At 33.1% G+C, this 21,250-nt stretch overlaps 1 protein-coding gene across 2 annotated transcripts; it reads right to left on the bottom strand.

Annotated features, from left to right (window-relative positions):
- Positions 1-1,172: 1,172 nt before the first annotated feature.
- Positions 1,173-20,288, bottom strand: LOC130813827 (deacetoxyvindoline 4-hydroxylase-like). Of its 2 annotated transcripts, none has more exons than XM_057679723.1 (3): positions 19,544-20,288; positions 3,770-4,091; positions 1,173-1,859 (listed from the first exon to the last, which is right to left on the bottom strand). In XM_057679723.1, the coding sequence occupies exons 1-3, from the start codon at positions 20,056-20,058 to the stop codon at positions 1,602-1,604; spliced, it is 1,095 nt and encodes a 364-aa protein (XP_057535706.1). In that variant the 5' UTR covers positions 20,059-20,288; the 3' UTR covers positions 1,173-1,601. The 2 variants fall into 2 exon arrangements, 1 of the variants encoding a protein (XP_057535706.1); XR_009042238.1 differs by having other exon boundaries at positions 1,725-1,859; positions 3,610-4,091; positions 19,544-20,283.
- Positions 20,289-21,250: the final 962 nt, after the last annotated feature.

Here is a 21,250-nt window from a genome sequence, read left to right as displayed (position 1 = left end):
AGTGGAACGGTCTCACCCAAGTTTTTGGTAACAATCATAGAGAGAATCACCAATACCGTTTAGAATGTGTCTACGACAAATGAAATCGTCATTGTACCATTTTCCACGTTTACGCACTTCCTCCATTGTTTCCTCTTCGTTCCTTCGGCCTTGTAGTTCTAATAACATAGGCGACTTTCATGGTAGCTAGTAAGGAGAAAAACATCTTCTTTTGCCATCATTGGAAATCCACACCCAAGATTTTTTCCAATTTAACAATGTTTGTTGTTATATCCTTTAAACTTGCCATCTTTTAGACTTCATGCTATTAGATTATTGTAAATCTTTTATACACTTGAAAAATTGTAATAAGCACCAAAATACTTTGAGATTACAAGTTTGAGACAACCTTAACACAAAGTCTAGAAATGTAAATAATCCTATAAAATAATGTACACTTAATCTTGTAAAACATTCACATTGCTGAAGATAATTTAGATTAAATAGTCTTTAAAATCTCGATACCATAATTTTGCCCATAGCGATGTTTGGATTTTACTTTGAAAATATACTATAGAGATACAAGGGTTTATATTAAGAAATAAGCACTATACGAAGAACAAGAGAGTACGTGGGATGTAAAAATTGAAATATGGTAATGGAGTTTGCAACATTTTATAACCATATGCATGTAGAGGAAAAATATAGAAAATAAATAAATGATGAACATAAAATTTGAAATTATGATTATGATCAACCAACTATCCTATAATGCAACTTCCACTATTTATGATACTCCTTTCGTTCTTTTTACTTGTCTACTTTACTTGTTTCACGCATATTTTTGAGCCATAATATTTTAAGTACGCATTATAAAAATTGTATAAATTATATACTATAAAACTTTGCATCAAGACGAATCTAATAAGATTTCACATGAATATATTTTATCTTCAATATATATACTCCAAAAATCTAATATTAATTTCTCTTTCCTAAGGTGGAAAAACTTTAAGTGGAGAAACAAAATGGAATGAGAAAGTAGTGTTTTGCATGGTTCTAATACCACTATTCAAACATTTAAGTGATCGTTGATTAAATTTCATGAAAGAACACAACCTTACATAAGCAAAATAACCAACAAAGCAACAAAAAACGAGAAATATTGCTTTCCAGAAAAAAAAACAGGTCACTATTTTCTCTAGCGCCAACTTATTACTTAAGCAACGAGTTGACTTTTTGTTCTATCCAACGACATAATCACGTTTCAGGGATAAGCGACGACGCGTTGTTTATCTTTGTCTTATGTGTTTGTTGTTTGTTTGCCTCTTCTTTTGGACTTAAGTTTTGACACACTAATTAAATAGTACATGGTATATCCAACACAAAATAAGTTGGCTCAATTGAATCAACTTTATTTTAGCAAAATAAGTCCTTCCTGGATCAAATTGATCTACTAGTTCTCTGATCACTGAACATTAAATAACAACTTCTCATAACAGGTACTTAAATGTCGATTAAAAATTCCAAAATTATGAACATTAAAGTACAAGTTTATTATTTTTTGTCCTTTCAAATATTTCAAAAAGAAATATAATTGCTATAAATCCATCCTTACATGATCACAATATCGAGTTTAGTTTAAAATGTTCAATTCCCAAATCATCAAGAGACTTGGAAAAGAAGTATGTCATCATCTCTTCAATCGTAAAATCCTTATAAATAGGTGGATTTTCTTCTGAAATCAGCTCCTTAATTGGACCATAAATCTTCTTAGATGAAAAAAGACCATTGAAAAACAATGGAAGAGATATCCTTGGTCCAACATTTTTTGCAATTACTCTGTGATACACACTTTTCAATTGGTCATTTGATACCATCTGCGTCATTGAACTAATATGTGAGATGAAAGCGCAAGCCTCAAAGAGGTTCAACAAAGAAAAACAAATGAAAATATAATGCAAAAATGAACACAAGTGTTTATGAGGTATCTTGAATACCTCCCCCTCAAATAAAGTTTATTATAATGAATTCAACAATTACAAGTATAATAAACCTCCCTTATCTTGAGAACAATCTCTCAAGATCACAAATACTAAAGCAAAGTAAGAACACTCTCAAGTTTCTAACAATGCAATAGCCCTCTCAACAATATGTGTGTTTGTGGTGAATGTTACTATGGGTGATGAATCTTATTTATAGCCAAGTATTCATCACCCTTAGTATTCCCTCATAAATCACCATAAACTCATAATTAACATCTAATTAACTTCCTAATTAACTATGATAATAAACATTACAATAAACAATAGAAGTAATGCACCACATAATTGCATAGTCACTTCACATTCTGATGAAAACAGAATCCAATGTAGCCTTCTGAACTTCCGCTCGACCCGAGCCACTACCTCGCTCGGTTGAGCGAGCTTCCAGAGAAGCTACTGACCTGATCTGCACATCTTGCTCGACAAGTTGCTCGACCGAGCCACCCCCGCTCGACCGGTCGAGCCACTCTTTGCTCGACCGAGCGGTTGTTCGAGCCACTCACAGTCAGTCTCACTTCTTGTTGCTTTGATCAAGCAACTCTCATCAACCGTTCCAAACCTTAAACCACCCATATTCGACACATCTTTATCGACCCTCTCTAAAGTACAAGACAAAGCATGTTCGACTATATGTTTAAAGTGAACGTCATCACTAAGATTATTGGCACTTGCTTTAACATGAGAACTAAGACATGACTTGCTTATACCAATGTTGAGCCAAATGTCAACCGAGTAGCTCAATCAAAATCTTAAACTAGTGGTTAAAGCCCCGGCATTGCTCTTGGGGCGAATCTAGGATTTTAAATTAGAGGGACTAAATTGTCGATATACTAGCAAATTATTTATTATATAAAAATTAGTTAAACTATGAAAATTTTAAAATCATATACACCAAAATGATCATGAATTATAGTAAAAATTATATTAACAACTAGTGTTGAAGCTTCCCTATATTTACTTCTTTTGAAAAAAAACAATCTGTTTTTGACTCCATAAATTTGCCTATTATGTCTCCAAAATAACGCTATTAAAATTAAGATAACAAAAATATAAACACACATATTAAAAAGGATGAATGTGAAATTATAAAAGATAAAAAATATTGACATTCTAATATAAATTTATCAGTATATTAAAAAATAATAGTTCAAATTTGGGTTCGATCCCTTAACCTTAGATCACAAATATGTTAACCCAACCATTGGGCTATAGTAATTTTTATTATATTTATCATTCTTTAAATTATATATCATATTAATAAGAATAGCCAATGCCAAAATTACAAAAGATTGCATTTTCAGCAAGGAGGGTCGGGCCTCCCCTGGCCCTTGGTGTGGGTTTGCCTATGCATAGCTCCTCCCACGAGACTCATTTGGGTTATAAGGGTGAAATTTAACACATGTCTCCTTCATATATCATGCTGAATATTCCATTTGATCTCAGGGATGGATGAGATTCCTTTTGTAACATTGGTAACCAAAAGCTTAAGCTGATGGTTTAAACCCCAACATATATATTTTATCAGGCGTTTTCTCACGAGAGTAATTTGGATTAGATGTGTGAATGCAACTTATGTCTCACTTACATATTGTGTTAAATATCCCATTTGATCTGAAGGATGGATGAGATTTCTTCTATGACTTTGGTAACAAAAGCTTAACCTCATAGTTGAAAAAAGCAATATGTTATATACTATATACGAACTAAAGATTAAATAATTGCAAAAAAAAAAAATAATTTGAAACCTGAAGTGCATCACCAATGTTAACAATCAAGGCGCCATAAATAGGGTTAACATTAACCCATTTGTTTTGATGAAGAACTTGAAGGCCGCCAATTTGATCTTGCAACAGTATTGTCAAGAAGTTGGTATCAGCATGTCCGTGAGCTCCTAATGTTAATTCTGGTTCTGGACATGCTGGGTAATAGTTGCAACCTAAATTCCAGCCTTTCTTAATTTCTAGTTCTCCAAGTGTTTCTGGTTTTAAATCAAGACCTATTGATAGTAACATAAGTACTCGATCACACAACTTAAGGATTTGATTTACATACTCCAACACAGCATCCCTGCAAACATAAATATTTTATGAAGTTTGATCACTCAAAACATGTATGTGGTTAACAATCATTTGAAAAGGGCAATAATAGTTGGAAAGGGAATGGTGATTATGATTTATGATTCGTCCAATTCGAAATCCTAATTCATAAGAAAAACGTGTGACTGTGTCTAGATCTAGTCACACATTTTCTGCAATGTGATCCTTTCTTTTGTTATTATTAATTATTTCTTAACTAAAACTTTTTTTGACTATTTATTATTTGTTATGTTGTTAAATATGTAGAAATATGATTGATAATCACAAAACACCTAGTAAAGATGAATTTAGCTACTTAATCAAACATGATTTAGCTTGTACTTTACAGAGAAACGATAAGGATGTGTCGTATGTGAATGGTTTAAGGTCTAGAACGATCGGTGAGGTGCTTAATATGAAGCAAATGAGGCTTCACCAACGGGTGGAACCATGCCTTGAACAAGGCAAGGCATGGTATGAAGGTTGCTTGAACAAGGCAACATGAAAACTAAGTCAAAAGTGGACTGCAGAGGAGTGCTCGTTCAAGGCAATAAAGTGCTCATTCAAGGCACATGGTGCAGGTGGGTTCTGAACTAAGTGCTCGTTCGAGCACTGTGCCTCGGATTCCTTTTTGGTCAGTTTGGCCACTTGAAAGGCATTGAAAGGTTGTGTAACTCCTAGTTTAATGCTTGTTTATTGTGATGTTTATTGTCATACTTAATTGGTATGTTAATTGTGTGATGTAATTGTGCTTTATGGTGCATTGAAGTGTGACTCTAAGAATGATACGCGCTTTCTTCTATAAAAGTAAATATCACTCATAGAGCAAAGTGCACAAAACACATATTGAGAGAAAGCTATTACTTTGACCGAAACTTAAGAGTGTTCATCATTATTTTGGTATTTTGATCTTGAGTGAATTAATCTCAAGATAAGGGAAGGTTTATTATACTTGTAATTGTTGAATTCAATATAATAAAATACATTTGAGAGGGGGAGGTATCCTTGATACATAATAAACACTTGTGTTCATCTTTTGCATTTGTTTTTAATTTGTTTTTCATTGTTGAACCTCTTTGAGGTTTTCATTTCAGCATATTAAATATCCATCGAAGATATTGAGGGAACACCGGCGAACTATCTTAGGTGTATTACATGATTTGATATCGTGGTGTTATATTTATTTGAAAGACCAGTTAGACAACTGGGATAAGTACGGCATATATCTCATGCCCCACTCTGACCTGTTGACGCCTATTGTTATGAATAGTAGTATACTAATGTGATTATGGGAGTATACTAATGTGTGACTTGAGTGCACTTTAATGGGATGAATTCATGAGTGTGACTCTTGAGTTGTGGAATCCAAAAGGGTGTAATAAGGTGAAGAGTATTCATGGGAATTGTTGGTGTTAATGAAGATTAAGGTGAAGAGTATTCATGTGTGTGACTCTTGAGATAATGCCTCTTCAAATCCTTGTACTTAATTCTTAGTATTCATTACCCAAAATTAACTATGTATTTATGTGAGCCATTCATCTTCAGTACCTAGTACTATAAATAGGGCTCTCATACCCACACTTCAAGTATGTATGTAAAAACACATCAAACACAACCCTTAAGCCAAACACATAGCCTATTGTTGTTATCTCTATCTCAATTGTAATTCTTCATATTGAAGTGTTGTTTGTATTCATTTGATATAATATAAACATAAACTACACACCACGGAGGACGTAGCCATCATTGGGTGAACCTCCTTAAATCTTTGTGTCCTTGTTTGTTACTTTGTCAAACTTAATTTTGCTCATTGTTGTTTGTTCTTAACATCGTAAGTATTTGGCGATCGTAAGTGTTGTTTGTTCTTAACATCGTAAGTATTTGTTCTTAACAACTGGGATAAGTACGGCATATATCTCATGCCCCACTCTGACCTGTTGACGCCTATTGATTAGCATAGAGAGTTTATATTCAGTCTCATAAGGGTTGATGACTATTATCATTGAGATGTTGGCGGCAAACACTCATTCGAGTATTCATTTCTTTAGAGACCACTTATTATGTGAACCTTGACTGGTAAAACGTGATGTCCAATCCATTTCTTATCCCTTAAATAGGTCCTCACCTTGTTTTCCGGGCGAACAACAGAGCTGAATAGTTTGTTAAATGAAACAGTATTTATGCGTTTTTAATTTGGTCTTAAACTTTGTTATCATTTTCTATTATCTAATAATGTTCGCTAACAATAACAATAAATAATAACCATTATCAATCCCTAATCCCAAAATAATAATAAATTTTAACCATAATTATAATTCATTATCACAATAATATTTTTTAATAACAACGAAAATAATTATAATTTTTACAATAAATTATAAACAAAAATAACAATTACTCACAAATCATAGATAAAACTAATTACAGTAATTATAAATGATTTAATATAAATATATAATAATAATTCCTAGGACTCGTACGTTCAAAATAATACTAATTGATTAATTCAAAATAATCTATACTATTTGGGTAACTTTCTAAAAATACACCAAAGTACGCTTTTTATTAATATAATTGGGTGTATTTTAAGAAGATAAACAATACTTTAGATTATTTTGAGAAGTTCATGCCAGTACTGTGCATTATTTTGAGCTAATCTATAGCAGAGATTACTTTTATGATTGAACTATAATTGGATAAAAAAATTTTCCTAATATATAAATAATAAAAAATAATAAAAAATAATAAAATAAATAAAAACTATGTATATTAAGTATAAATAAATAAATCAATTAATTAATTAAGAAAATTGATAAATAAAAACAAAAAAAAAATAATATGACAAGAAGCAAGTAGAAAATTGGAGAACAGCTAACAACTATAAATAACATGACAAGAACTTACGCGGACTATAATTGCTTCCGGATATGTAAGTACCTTATTACTATTTCTTCAAGATACTATGTTTACATACATTATCTTTCTTTTTTATTTATCATCTTTATTATTAATTTGTCATTGTTTTATTAACTATGTTTTTTTAGTAAATCTTTTAATGACGATTGATGTGCGAATTCGATAATATTTAACAAAGGTATGTCCAAATTATTTTTGATACTTAATATGATTTTTTATTTGCAAATATAAAGCAAAAAAAAAAAACAAAGAGTTGAATAAACGTTTCAATTTGTGGCCTCTTAAGGTTTTGATGATGACTTCACTTTTAATAAACAAACATATTTTTAGAGATTGTTTTGTAGGTATATATCCGATTTAATTTGAATCGTTGATGAAGCCTATGACTTGATTCGTGGAAGCTGCACATGTCTCAAATATCCAAGAAGTTGGGCTATTGCTTTAGAAGACAGTTTACTGTTCCTAGAGTTGAAGTTCTGATGAAAGTTGTAGATGGAGACAGTGCGCTGTTCCCCATGATACAGGTCTGAAGAAGACATTGACTGGAAGTTACGAAAATTATGTTTTCTGTTTTTAGTTAATGTAAAAGGTTAAAATTTAATTAGTTGCTTAATTAAATTTATTTATTAATTGGCAAAATATTTTTAATACGCCTAAAAATATGGAGAAGACTAATTCCTTGATTATCTCCTATAAACTCGGACATCCAAGAGACTTGTTCTCTACTTTGAATTAGTCTCCTACATTTTAGGATCTTCCTTTTACCCATGTAATATTAACCGTGCAAGAATTCAGCAGCTATTTTCCACCTCTACTTTCAACTAACTTCCCACTTTCTTTGGGAGCAAGTAAGTTATGGAAGTCGTGGGATGAATGCACCTCATGGAGAACGTGGGCTGAGTGCACTGATGGTTGTTCCCCTTATAAAAGAGGGAAACTACGGTTCAGCTGTGTAGCAGGTGCGGCACTCTCATTACATAATTAACATTAATAATTATACTTAAGATAAATAATGCGGAAGTGTAAAACGCCGAACTGCTAAAAACCATTTGAAATAAAAAAATGTTCAAAACATAAGTAAAATATATCTTACAACTGAGAAAATATAAAATAAGGTTTACTTAAATACGATAAAAAAAAAACATAAGTACAATATAGTCATCAAGTAAAATCATTGAAGCTAAGTCCTCGATAGAATAATTAAAGTTGCGGCCTGGATCGAAACCTGAGCTAATTTTTCCTGCAAAATACTGTCATCCATAATACGGATGACAGCCGATTAAATCGGTCAGCGATAAAGCCGAGTAAAATTTTCTCAACAAGCTTATGATGCGATAGTTAAATCATGCTTACAAAATAATCATCAAGCACAATATAGAAGGTTATTACTCATTATTGACCTTTACTAAGCCATTAAGTTACATTCTTAATACTTGCAGAAGTTCATTACTGCTACTAAATACTTGGTAACCTTAATGCTTATTTAATCAAGTTCAATTAAGCCTCATAGCTTTACCATCATAGCACATCACAAGATCACAACAATAATGACAACTGATATATGTAAGGGTCTGGTTAGGTGAGGACCATAGTCCTAAACCCTAACTGTAGTGGGAGTCGTCACTCCTCTCAATACTGTTATGCTCGAGACTTCACAGGATGAGTTTTTCTCGGACCCCCTGTCTGACACCGCATTTTACGTGCCGGCTAACACGGACGCCGGGATTTTACATGCCGGTCCATGGTTCGACGTTACCTTACTATCAGAGTCATACAATCAATATCATGCAATATCAAACAAGACTCTAAACCGAAATAGTTTACATTCTTATAAGTCAAACTTCCACTAGTCAAATTTTTGACAATTCTACCCTTTTAGTAGAAACAAATTACTAGTATCTAATAAATTAATATTTAATTAAATAACAAATTTTCGTAGCTATACTAAGATTCCTGAGGCTAAACTAAGTCATTATTGTGTCATAAATAATCATAACAGTCAAGGGTAATATTTCTAAGTACTTAATAACATATTTTATCAAATAACCAGTAAAATAGTAAAACGGATCTATCATCACTATAAAAATAACATAATCCGACAAATTATTAAGGGTCCAAAATCTATATGAAATGAGTTTTCAAGAAAAACAATGCTAAGCATTTTAACAAATTTGTTTGACTATTTTACCGATAAACCGATTAATAATTCTTTATAATTACTTGAGTCCAACAAAAAAAAAATCAAAACACCAAGATGATATGAAATCATTTTAAACACATAAGTTTATTTAACTAGTAAAATTCATATATATCTATATTATCATATTAATCAAAAAATTTCCATATATATGACTTTTTTTTTGAGTGTGCCAAAAGTATTATTGTTTTGACGAAATATCACTAAACTGGATATAACTTTAATATTACCATGTAAAGTTTAAATGACTAAAATAAAATCATATTGATCATGCTTTTATATTATCGAGTAACCATAAATAAATATCACATAACGAGAGAGTTAAGAAAATGTGTACCATTTTCCTCCGAAGGTGGTGCTAAACCAAGTAAGAGAATAATAATAGGATAATAAGAACTTAAGGAAATAAGCTCCAAAAGAGAAAGTCTTCAAGGTTCCAAGCTTCAAAGAAGTAGATCTTCAATTACCCAAAAGAAAATGATATCCAAGCTCCAAAAGATAATACTTGACTTTTCAAAAGTTGATGATTATTGGCTTAAGAAGTGATAAGATCAAGCTCCATCTTCATTTGATTCTTCAACAAATAAAAAGGGTATAAAGTTAGTAAGATGTTAATGAAGTGAAGATATAAGAAAGAATGGTAGAAAGATTTGATGATGGGGGTGCAAGTGATCTCATGGCTAAGGAGGGGTATTTATAATGGGTTTTGGGCAACTTTTTAGTTCATAAGATTGTATGAAAAAGAAGGTTAACTTGTGTAAGTGATTTAAAGTGTGTAAGTGAATGTGTAAGAGTTGGAGTGTGTAAGTGGATGTGTAAGAATTTGGAGTGTAGAAGAAGGATAACTTGTGTAAGGAAATGGTGATAGCTTGTGTAAGTGATGAACATTATGGATTGATGTAGAAAGGATTTTGATTCATCAAATTTTGGTTCTAGTTTATGCTAGTGAAATGTTTTAGATTAATGGGAAAGTATGATTAAGGTTTGATTATGAAAATATGATAATTTACTTAGAAAATTTTAGTTAAAACTATACTTAAAGTTAATAAGAAAAATATAGTTAATTTTTAGGTATAAAATAATTAAATCAAAGTTGTAAAGTTAAAATGATAAGTAGTAAAGTTAGTTTAAGAAAACGAAATTTAAACGTAACGTTTTAATAAAACCGTAAATATAATATTAAAATTTTACTTTTCGTAGTATAAAATAATAAAATAATATTTTAGTGCTTATAAAGAAATTTAAGAATATATATATATTTTTAAGTTTAATATTTGGAAGAAATTACAAAAATCGGAATAAGGTTTAGGAATTAAAGGTGATTTGAATTAGATAACCAAAGGATTAGGAATTCGAAAAGAAATTTCGGAATAATTAATCGGAAGATTAAGATTAAGAAATTTGAGCCTGTTACAACTCTTTCCCCCTTTAGATAGTTTCGTCCCGAAACTAGGACTTACCAAAAAGGTTAGGATAACGCTCTCTCATGTCGATCTCTTTTTCCCAAGTCGCCTCTTCAACCCCGTGGTTTGACCACAAAACCTTGACCAATGGAATCCTCGAATTTCTCAACTCTTTTACTCGGGTATCTAAGATCCTGATTGGTCGTTCCTCATACACCAAAGACTCCTCAATCAAAAGTGGCTCGTGAGCTAGAACATGAGACGGATCGTGAACATACTTCCTCAACTGTGAAACATGGAACACATTATGAACTTTTGCTAAACTTGGAGGTAAAGCCAACTCATAAGAAACTTCCCCGACTCTCCTTAGGATCTCAAAAGGTCCAATAAATTTTGGACTCAACTTTCCTCGAACTCCAAAACGCTGGACACCCCTTGTAGGTGAAACCTTTAGGAAAACCTTGTCGCCAACCTCAAATTGCAACATCTTTCGACGATTATCAGCATAACTCTTTTGTCGGCTCTGTGCTGCTCTCATGTTCTGTTGAACAATCTTCAGAGCATCAATGGATTCCTGAATCACATCTGGACCTTCGGGAATGGTCCTATCCATCAAATCCCAACACAAAGGTACTCGACACTTCCTTCCATAAAGAGCTTCATACGGTGCCATCCTAATACTAGATTGGAAACTGTTGTTGTAGGCGAACTCCACCATCGGCAATTTATCTTCCCAAGAACCCTTAAAGTCCAACACACAACATCTCAAAAGATCCTCTAAAGTCTGAATAGTTCTCTCAGTCTGACCATCAGTCGCAGGATGAAAAGCAGTACTCAAGCACAACTTACTCCCAAAAGCTTCCTGCAACTTTTCCCAAAACCTCGATAAAAACTTCGGATCCCTATCCGAAACAATAGTCCTCGGAACACCATGAAGTCTGACAATCTCTCGGACATAGGTATCTGCTAATTGCTTGGCCCCCCAAGTATTCTTCATTGGCACAAATCTAGCGACCTTGGTCAATCTATCAACAATGACCCAAATAACATCATTCCCTCGTTGGGTCCTTGGCAGCCCTACCACAAAGTCCATAGAAATCGAGTCCCACTTCCAATCTGGGACAGGCAACGGTTGAAGCAACCCTGAACTCTTTTGTCTCTCGAACTTTACCCTCTGGCAGACTAGGCACTTAGACACAAAATTAGAGACATCTTTCCTTAGACCTTTCCACCAAAATATCTCTCTTATCTCCTCAATCATCTTATCTCGACCTGGATGCAAATGAAATAAACTTTGATGACCTTCCTTCAGAATCTCATTCTTCAATTCAAATTGATTTGGAACACACAATCTACCGTTCATCCTCAACTCTCCTCTTTCTCCTAACTCAAAAGCATCAGTCTCATTTTTCTCAACTCTATGGATCAACTCAACAATCTCTGGATCCTCAAGTTGTGCCTCAATTATACGATCAAACAAAGTGGGTTGTATAGTCATTGCTCCCAAATACTGACCAACCTCGTGTCGACTACAAATCTCTAATCTCAAACTCTGCATCTCACGATACAACTCCCATGGTACAGACATAATGGCATTCACAGACACTCTCGGTCTCCTACTTAAGGCATCAGCTACCTTATTCGCTTTTCCAGGGTGGTACACAATTTCAAGATCATAATCCTTAATAACCTCAAGCCACCGCCTTTGGCGCATGTTCAATTCTTTTTGGTTGAAGACATACCTCAAATTTTGATGATCAGTGTAGATCTTACACGGTAACCCATACAAATAATGTCTCCACAACTTCAAAGCAAAGATCACTGCAGCAAGTTCAATGTCATGCACGGGGTAATTCACCTCATGTGGCCTTAACTGCCTCGATGCATAAGCTATGACCTTTCCTTCTTGCATAAGTACACAACCTAAACCTTCGAATGAAGCATCACAATAGACCTCGAATGGCTTGCTACAATCAGGCATTGCTAAAACAGGGGCAGTAGTAAGTCTTTTCTTTAATTCCTCGAAAGCAATTGTGTGCCTCTCATTCCACTGAAATCGTATCCCTTTCTTCAACAGCTTAAACATGGGACGAGCAACCTTAGAAAAGTTTTCAACATATTTCCTATAGTACCCAGCTAATCCTAAAAAGCTCCGAACTTCAGTCACATTTCTAGGAATCGGCCAGTCCGTTATTGCTTTAATCTTCTCAGGATCTACAGAAATTCCACCCTTAGACACCATATGACCTAGAAAAGAAATTTCCTCAAGCCAAAACTCACACTTACTAAACTTCCCATACAATTTCTCTTTTCTCAAAAGCTCTAGAATCATTCTCAAGTGTTTTTCATGTTCTTCCCTACTCCTTGAATATACCAAAATATCATCGATAAAAACAACCACAAATTTATCCAAATAAGGACGAAGATACCTCTGCATCAAATCCATAAATGCTGCAGGTGCATTTGTTAACCCAAATGGCATCACCAAAAACTCATAATGTCCATATCGGGTCCGAAATGCTGTTTTAGAAACATCCTCCTTCGCTATCCTCAATTGATGATATCCAGACCTTAAATCAATCTTCGAGAACACCTGAGCGCCTCTTAGCTGATCAAACAAATCATCTATCCTGGGCAAAGGGTAACGGTTCTTAATGGTGATCTTATTAATCTCCCTATAATCAATACACAATCTCATCGTTCCATCCTTCTTCTTCACAAACAGAACAGGGGCTCCCCAGGGTGACACACTAGGTCGGATAAAACCTTTCTCCAATAGCTCATCTAATTGCTTTTTCAATTCGGCTAACTCAGCTGGAGCAAAACGGTACGGAGTCCTAGAGATAGGGGTAGCATCAGGAATTAGATCTATATGAAAGTCAACCTCTCTCCTTGGAGGTAAACCAGGTAGATCCTCAGGGAAAACATCAGGGTAATCACAAACAATTGGGGTTTCCTCAAGACTTAACTTGATTTTCTCCTCACTACTAGTAATAAAACACAAATATCCCTTATCTCTATGTTTAATCATCTCAATGGCTTGAACTGCAGAAATGGTCTGAATGGGAAACACAAAATTCTTCCTAATCAAACATTCTCCACCTGGAGCCTTAACCCGAACGATCTTCTCTTTACACAAAATCTCCGCATGATGACGTCCCAACCAGTCCATCCCCAAAATAATATCATATGTACCCAACTCAAACACTATTAAATCGGCAGGTAGATGGTTGTCCGAAATCTTAAGAGGGAAATTAGGAAAGATACGGTCACATAGGAATGGTGAACCGTCAGGTAATAGAATTTGGAGATTAAATTTTTGAGGTTCAAGAGAGATAGAGGATTTATGAAGGAAAGAAGAAGAGATAAAAGATCGGTCAGCTCCTGAATCAAAAAGAATATGAGCCAAAGAGTCTCCTACGACAAAGTGACCAGAAATGACCTTACCCTCAAACGCCTGATGAAGATTGTCTACATGGTTGCTAATAGCGTGCAAACCGGCAGTCCTCCTAGCTGCAATACTCTGAATATTTCCTGAAGAACTAGGAGCTCCATAATTACCAGTACTACTAGCTCCCAACTGGATCCCTTCTCGGCAGTTAGTGGAAACATGACCCTCCTTTTTGCATTTGAAGCAGATGATCTTCCCAGTGCATGAACGACCTCGGTGATCCTTACCACATAAGCGACACTTCCAAACTGTGACTCTTGTTGAAGTTGTTGGTTGGAACGGCTTGCGATCCCAATTGGTTAGCCTCTTATTCCTGTTGTTGTTGCCTCCACCAAATTTTCTTTTGTTGGTGTTGTCCTCCTTGTCAAGGATCCTCTCATACTCAAGCGCTCGATCGTAGAGATCTCGGAAGTCAGAATACTTCCCAATCCCCTTTTGGATCTTAAGATTAAGACCCTCGAAGAAGCGGGATGCACGAACACTTTCTTTGCTTACAATGTCAGAAGCAAATCGAGACAGCTCATTGAACTTACAACTGTACTCAATCACGGTCATAAGACCCTGACGAAGATGTAAGAACTCATTCTCCTTTTTCCGTTGGAGTGATGGCGGATAGAATTGTTGACGAAGAGTCATAAGAAAGTCATCCCAAAAGGTATCAGTCATAGTGGCCTTGACAGAACGCCACCATAACTCTGCTGGACCAGATAGGTAGAAGGAAGCCAGCTTTACTTTTAGGTGCGCTGGACAATTAATGACCTCTAAAAGTTTCTCCATCTCTGCGAGCCAATTCTCGAAGCGAACCGGATCAGCTTCTCCGTCGTATTGCGGCGGGCGATGATATGCCATATTCTTAAAGTATTTCCCGTCGTCATTGGCCTCTTTAGCCTGATTCTCCATGAGGGTGATCAGTCGCTCATTTGTCCTTTCCATCCGAGCTAGTTGTGCTTCTAGCTCTCGAACTCTAGCTTCGTGATCAGATGAAGTTACGCCATTTCTTACCTAAAAAAAATTTTTAAACATGTGATTGACTTTCACATTAACTTAATTAATCTGGCACGTAATTTTACACATAGTCACATAAGCACATAGAAAACAAATAGAATTTTTAGGAAGACTTGTTTTGAAAATAATTTGAAATTCTTTTCTTTTTTTTCTTCTTCTTTTTTTTTTTAATTTATATATATATATATATATATATATATATATATATATATATATTTAGTCAGCTATCGAGCATTTCACATGGAACTAAAATTCCAAGATTCGAGTAACTTTAGCTCTGATACCACGTGTAGCAGGTGCGGCACTCTCATTACATAATTAACATTAATAATTATACTTAAGATAAATAATGCGGAAGTGTAAAACGCCGAACTGCTAAAAACCATTTGAAATAAAAAAATGTTCAAAACATAAGTAAAATATATCTTACAACTGAGAAAATATAAAATAAGGTTTACTTAAATACGATAAAAAAAAAACATAAGTACAATATAGTCATCAAGTAAAATCATTGAAGCTAAGTCCTCGATAGAATAATTAAAGTTGCGGCCTGGATCGAAACCTGAGCTAATTTTTCCTGCAAAATACTGTCATCCATAATACGGATGACAGCCGATTAAATCGGTCAGCGATAAAGCCGAGTAAAATTTTCTCAACAAGCTTATGATGCGATAGTTAAATCATGCTTACAAAATAATCATCAAGCACAATATAGAAGGTTATTACTCATTATTGACCTTTACTAAGCCATTAAGTTACATTCTTAATACTTGCAGAAGTTCATTACTGCTACTAAATACTTGGTAACCTTAATGCTTATTTAATCAAGTTCAATTAAGCCTCATAGCTTTACCATCATAGCACATCACAAGATCACAACAATAATGACAACTGATATATGTAAGGGTCTGGTTAGGTGAGGACCATAGTCCTAAACCCTAACTGTAGTGGGAGTCGTCACTCCTCTCAATACTGTTATGCTCGAGACTTCACAGGATGAGTTTTTCTCGGACCCCCTGTCTGACACCGCATTTTACGTGCCGGCTAACACGGACGCCGGGATTTTACATGCCGGTCCATGGTTCGACGTTACCTTACTATCAGAGTCATACAATCAATATCATGCAATATCAAACAAGACTCTAAACCGAAATAGTTTACATTCTTATAAGTCAAACTTCCACTAGTCAAATTTTTGACAATTCTACCCTTTTAGTAGAAACAAATTACTAGTATCTAATAAATTAATATTTAATTAAATAACAAATTTTCGTAGCTATACTAAGATTCCTGAGGCTAAACTAAGTCATTATTGTGTCATAAATAATCATAACAGTCAAGGGTAATATTTCTAAGTACTTAATAACATATTTTATCAAATAACCAGTAAAATAGTAAAACGGATCTATCATCACTATAAAAATAACATAATCCGACAAATTATTAAGGGTCCAAAATCTATATGAAATGAGTTTTCAAGAAAAACAATGCTAAGCATTTTAACAAATTTGTTTGACTATTTTACCGATAAACCGATTAATAATTCTTTATAATTACTTGAGTCCAACAAAAAAAAAATCAAAACACCAAGATGATATGAAATCATTTTAAACACATAAGTTTATTTAACTAGTAAAATTCATATATATCTATATTATCATATTAATCAAAAAATTTCCATATATATGACTTTTTTTTTGAGTGTGCCAAAAGTATTATTGTTTTGACGAAATATCACTAAACTGGATATAACTTTAATATTACCATGTAAAGTTTAAATGACTAAAATAAAATCATATTGATCATGCTTTTATATTATCGAGTAACCATAAATAAATATCACATAACGAGAGAGTTAAGAAAATGTGTACCATTTTCCTCCGAAGGTGGTGCTAAACCAAGTAAGAGAATAATAATAGGATAATAAGAACTTAAGGAAATAAGCTCCAAAAGAGAAAGTCTTCAAGGTTCCAAGCTTCAAAGAAGTAGATCTTCAATTACCCAAAAGAAAATGATATCCAAGCTCCAAAAGATAATACTTGACTTTTCAAAAGTTGATGATTATTGGCTTAAGAAGTGATAAGATCAAGCTCCATCTTCATTTGATTCTTCAACAAATAAAAAGGGTATAAAGTTAGTAAGATGTTAATGAAGTGAAGATATAAGAAAGAATGGTAGAAAGATTTGATGATGGGGGTGCAAGTGATCTCATGGCTAAGGAGGGGTATTTATAATGGGTTTTGGGCAACTTTTTAGTTCATAAGATTGTATGAAAAAGAAGGTTAACTTGTGTAAGTGATTTAAAGTGTGTAAGTGAATGTGTAAGAGTTGGAGTGTGTAAGTGGATGTGTAAGAATTTGGAGTGTAGAAGAAGGATAACTTGTGTAAGGAAATGGTGATAGCTTGTGTAAGTGATGAACATTATGGATTGATGTAGAAAGGATTTTGATTCATCAAATTTTGGTTCTAGTTTATGCTAGTGAAATGTTTTAGATTAATGGGAAAGTATGATTAAGGTTTGATTATGAAAATATGATAATTTACTTAGAAAATTTTAGTTAAAACTATACTTAAAGTTAATAAGAAAAATATAGTTAATTTTTAGGTATAAAATAATTAAATCAAAGTTGTAAAGTTAAAATGATAAGTAGTAAAGTTAGTTTAAGAAAACGAAATTTAAACGTAACGTTTTAATAAAACCGTAAATATAATATTAAAATTTTACTTTTCGTAGTATAAAATAATAAAATAATATTTTAGTGCTTATAAAGAAATTTAAGAATATATATATATTTTTAAGTTTAATATTTGGAAGAAATTACAAAAATCGGAATAAGGTTTAGGAATTAAAGGTGATTTGAATTAGATAACCAAAGGATTAGGAATTCGAAAAGAAATTTCGGAATAATTAATCGGAAGATTAAGATTAAGAAATTTGAGCCTGTTACAAGCTGGGTATGCATTGAGAGTGTCCATCTAAGGGAGATTAATTGAGAAAAATATTCTAAGTTTTTAATGCCAATTAATTCATTATATTTTTCTTGAGCAACTACTTAATTTTAATCTTAGTAGAGAATGGCCTTGTAAAGGGTAATTGAGTGTTTTTGTTGTAATTAGACTTGTGGGAAGTCTAAGGTAATAGAGAAAAGAAACGAGAGAAGAGAAAGAGAAGGAGAGAAGAGAAGAGAAGAGAAGTAGGCCTAAGTAGAGAAGCTTTGAGTAAAGCATTTAGAGAATTGAGAAGCTTCAAGTGAAGCAAACATTGTTTTGTGTAATTGTAATTAATTGCCTAAACATAGTGAGAATTTTGAAATCCCGGGGGGTCGTGGTTTTTCCTTCTTATTAGGCTAAGAAGGTTTCCATGTAAAATCCTTGTCTCCTTTTATTATTTTTTCTTTTCGTTCTTAAGTTTAAGTTTTGTTCTTTACTTGATACAATTCCGCAAAAAGTTGAGCCAAAAAATCTTAAACTTACAACACAACAATTCACCCCCCCTCTTGTTGCATTCGATCATCCATAAGCATTCCTACAGTTTCAATCCGCGCAACCCAAGAGTTAAAGTACTAGGAACCACATAAAACCAAAACCCTACAATTTGAATTAGATTCCACTTTTTTTTAACCGAAACGGAAAAATGTCGGAACTAAAACCGTCGCAACCCAGATAATGGCCATCAACATTAAAGTCTACCATAAACTAAAAAATATTTAAAAACTAAAAAGAAAAACAATATCTACCATGGTAACATCCTAAATGTAAAAGAGCCTGTATCCTAAGAGACCGTCTCTTTAAGATACGTCTCTCAAGCCCAAATCATTAAATCTTAATGTTTACTGTATCCTTAATGCCTATTTGCATTATCCTTAATACCTACTTACAATATACTTAATGGGCAACGAAAAGTCGTTAAAATGTCTACTTACATATTCTTAATACCTACCGAAAATTTTAGCCTACTTATCATATCCTTAATGTCTACTTACAATATAGTTTATGCCCATCGAATAAGTACTTAAGTACTTACAATATTCAAAATGCCTACTTACACAATATCCTTAATACTTATCGAAAAACTTACTCCATATTTTCCTTTTTGAGCCGGCCCAACCAAAGATGGTTTCTTAAATAAACCGTCTCTCCCACGAAGTTGTGAATGTAAAAGGGGTGTCCACCGTTATTAATAATCAAAAGAGTGATTGGGATGTTTGGCAAAATATTTTATTGGACAATTTTAACTTATTTTGATATATATAAAGAATTGGATAGTCAAAATATACAATGGTAATGTTTAGTAAATGAGCAAGTTCAAAGATAGGTTCTAAATCAGCAAGTCAAATTGGTTACTATAACTAGCTACTAGGCATTAGCTATCAGCTGTTTGTCTAACACATAATTTGAGTTGTAACTCTAATAATCCATGCTAGATTAAAAATTACACAATTGAGATATCAAGAAAAGTAAAAAGAACTCACTTGCAAATTGAAGGCAACTGTTGAGGATCCATTTTACCAGAAAAAGTAGTGTTGAAATAAAAGTTATCCCTCCAATTAGCAGAAGTTGACTTATACAAGTCATGGTTGGACACATAAGTGAACGTCATAGAAAAATCACGACTATAATATTTCATCTTAGCCTCAGCATCTTGTTCATGAAACATACGACCACATTCAATCATCTTATCCAACGTTTCCAATGGAATTCCATGATTTACAACTTGAAAGAATCCCCATTCTTTGGAAGCTGAAACCATTTCTTTAGCAACCTCTGTTGTACGATTATCATCATTTGCGCTAAAATTGGCGAGATCCAAAACAGGTACACTTATGTTTTCAACACAAGTATCGAAATCTTTTGAACGATCCTCCGTTGATCTAACAAATATGGTAGGAACAGTTGTTGTTCCTGATTCTATCAGTCCTTGTACACCCGATTTTGCTTCATCAAATGCTTTAAGATCATCGATTCGACTACACTCTGAATCGCTCATGCTAGTTTTTGGTAGCTAATTGTGTTAGATTATGGAAGAACAGATTGGTAATGGTGGTTTGTTGATTGATATAGGATGGTAGTGTGAAGACTTTTGTAAATTGGTAGAAGAGTTGGTAAAGAAGATTGGTGATTGGACTTTGGATTATCTTTAATCTTCAATAATGATTAGGCATGAATGGACGGTTTACTTTAATATTTTTAATGGTGGAGTGTATTATTCACTATCTAGTAATCCCTCTTATTCACCCTAATTGTATCATTTAATCGGCATAATTATAATTATAAACTATAAAAAATTTATATTAATGATCTTTGCATTGAGTTGAATCAAATAAAATCTCAATTGAATATGTTATAAGTATAGATTATGAAATTCAAATCTACACTTGCGCCTATAAAGATAATAATTATTAGGGGTGTTTGAATCAGATATCGGATCGATTCGGATTAGGAAATTCAAATATCCAGTTTCCTCGGATAGTGTTTTTCGAATAGTGAAAATCATGTTCCAGTCTCGATCCGCATTAAACCGGATATTTGAATTCCCGATATCCATTTTTGGACACATACCGGATTTCCCTATTTACTTTAAAACATTTTTTAGGCTCTTTTAATCATAATTTGTTATTTTTTACACATAAAAGGTTAAGCTTATTTCGGTTTTTCTTAATGAAGCATATTTAAAGATTGAAAAAAATTATTTTGGGAATATAGTTGGATATCCAAAAATCTAATTTAATTAACAATAAAGTAGTTTCATTTCAAAAAAAAAAAAAACTAGTTATGCAACTTAGACGTAGATGAGAAAATATTAGTACATTCAACAATACAAACAAAGTTTTTTTATTAAAAAATATCTATTTAATAAAAAAATAAAATAATAAAAGTATTAGAAAATCGAATATCGAGATATCCAGTTTCCAAAAATCGGATAATTTATTCGATTTTTTAAACTGAATACCGGATAATCCGGATTGGATATTTTTAACACCCCTAGGGCCCTAATGATTATAATTTACATAAATGATTATGTATCCCTTAGGACTATATATAAGCATTAATGATAGATATAATTCTGTTATATTTTCTAGGTGACTCATTTTCCCATTTTATTCTATACGTATTTAAACTCTTTATGAAGTTTCATTTTTTTCACCCAAAAAAAGACAATCTAACTTTCACTTTTTTGC

This window comes from Amaranthus tricolor, chromosome 1, assembly GCF_026212465.1.
Source record: "Amaranthus tricolor cultivar Red isolate AtriRed21 chromosome 1, ASM2621246v1, whole genome shotgun sequence".
Classification (NCBI taxonomy): domain Eukaryota; kingdom Viridiplantae; phylum Streptophyta; class Magnoliopsida; order Caryophyllales; family Amaranthaceae; genus Amaranthus; species Amaranthus tricolor.
The sequence above is the reverse complement of the archived record's forward strand: the minus strand, read 5'-3'. Positions and strand labels throughout refer to the sequence as shown.

What these genes read in the sequence shown, in the direction of transcription:
- LOC130813827 (XM_057679723.1), bottom strand. Translation starts at nt 20,058, where the DNA reads ATGAGCGATTCAGAGTGTAGTCGAATCGATGATCTTAAAGCATTTGAT. An exon ending in CAGTTGCCTTCAATTTGCAA is followed by an intron (nt 4,092 to 19,543) that starts GTGAGTTCTTTT and finishes TTATGTTTGCAG; the next exon opens with GGATGCTGTGTTGGAGTATG. An exon ending in ACATTGGTGATGCACTTCAG is followed by an intron (nt 1,860 to 3,769) that starts GTTTCAAATTAT and finishes TCAATGACGCAG; the next exon opens with ATGGTATCAAATGACCAATT.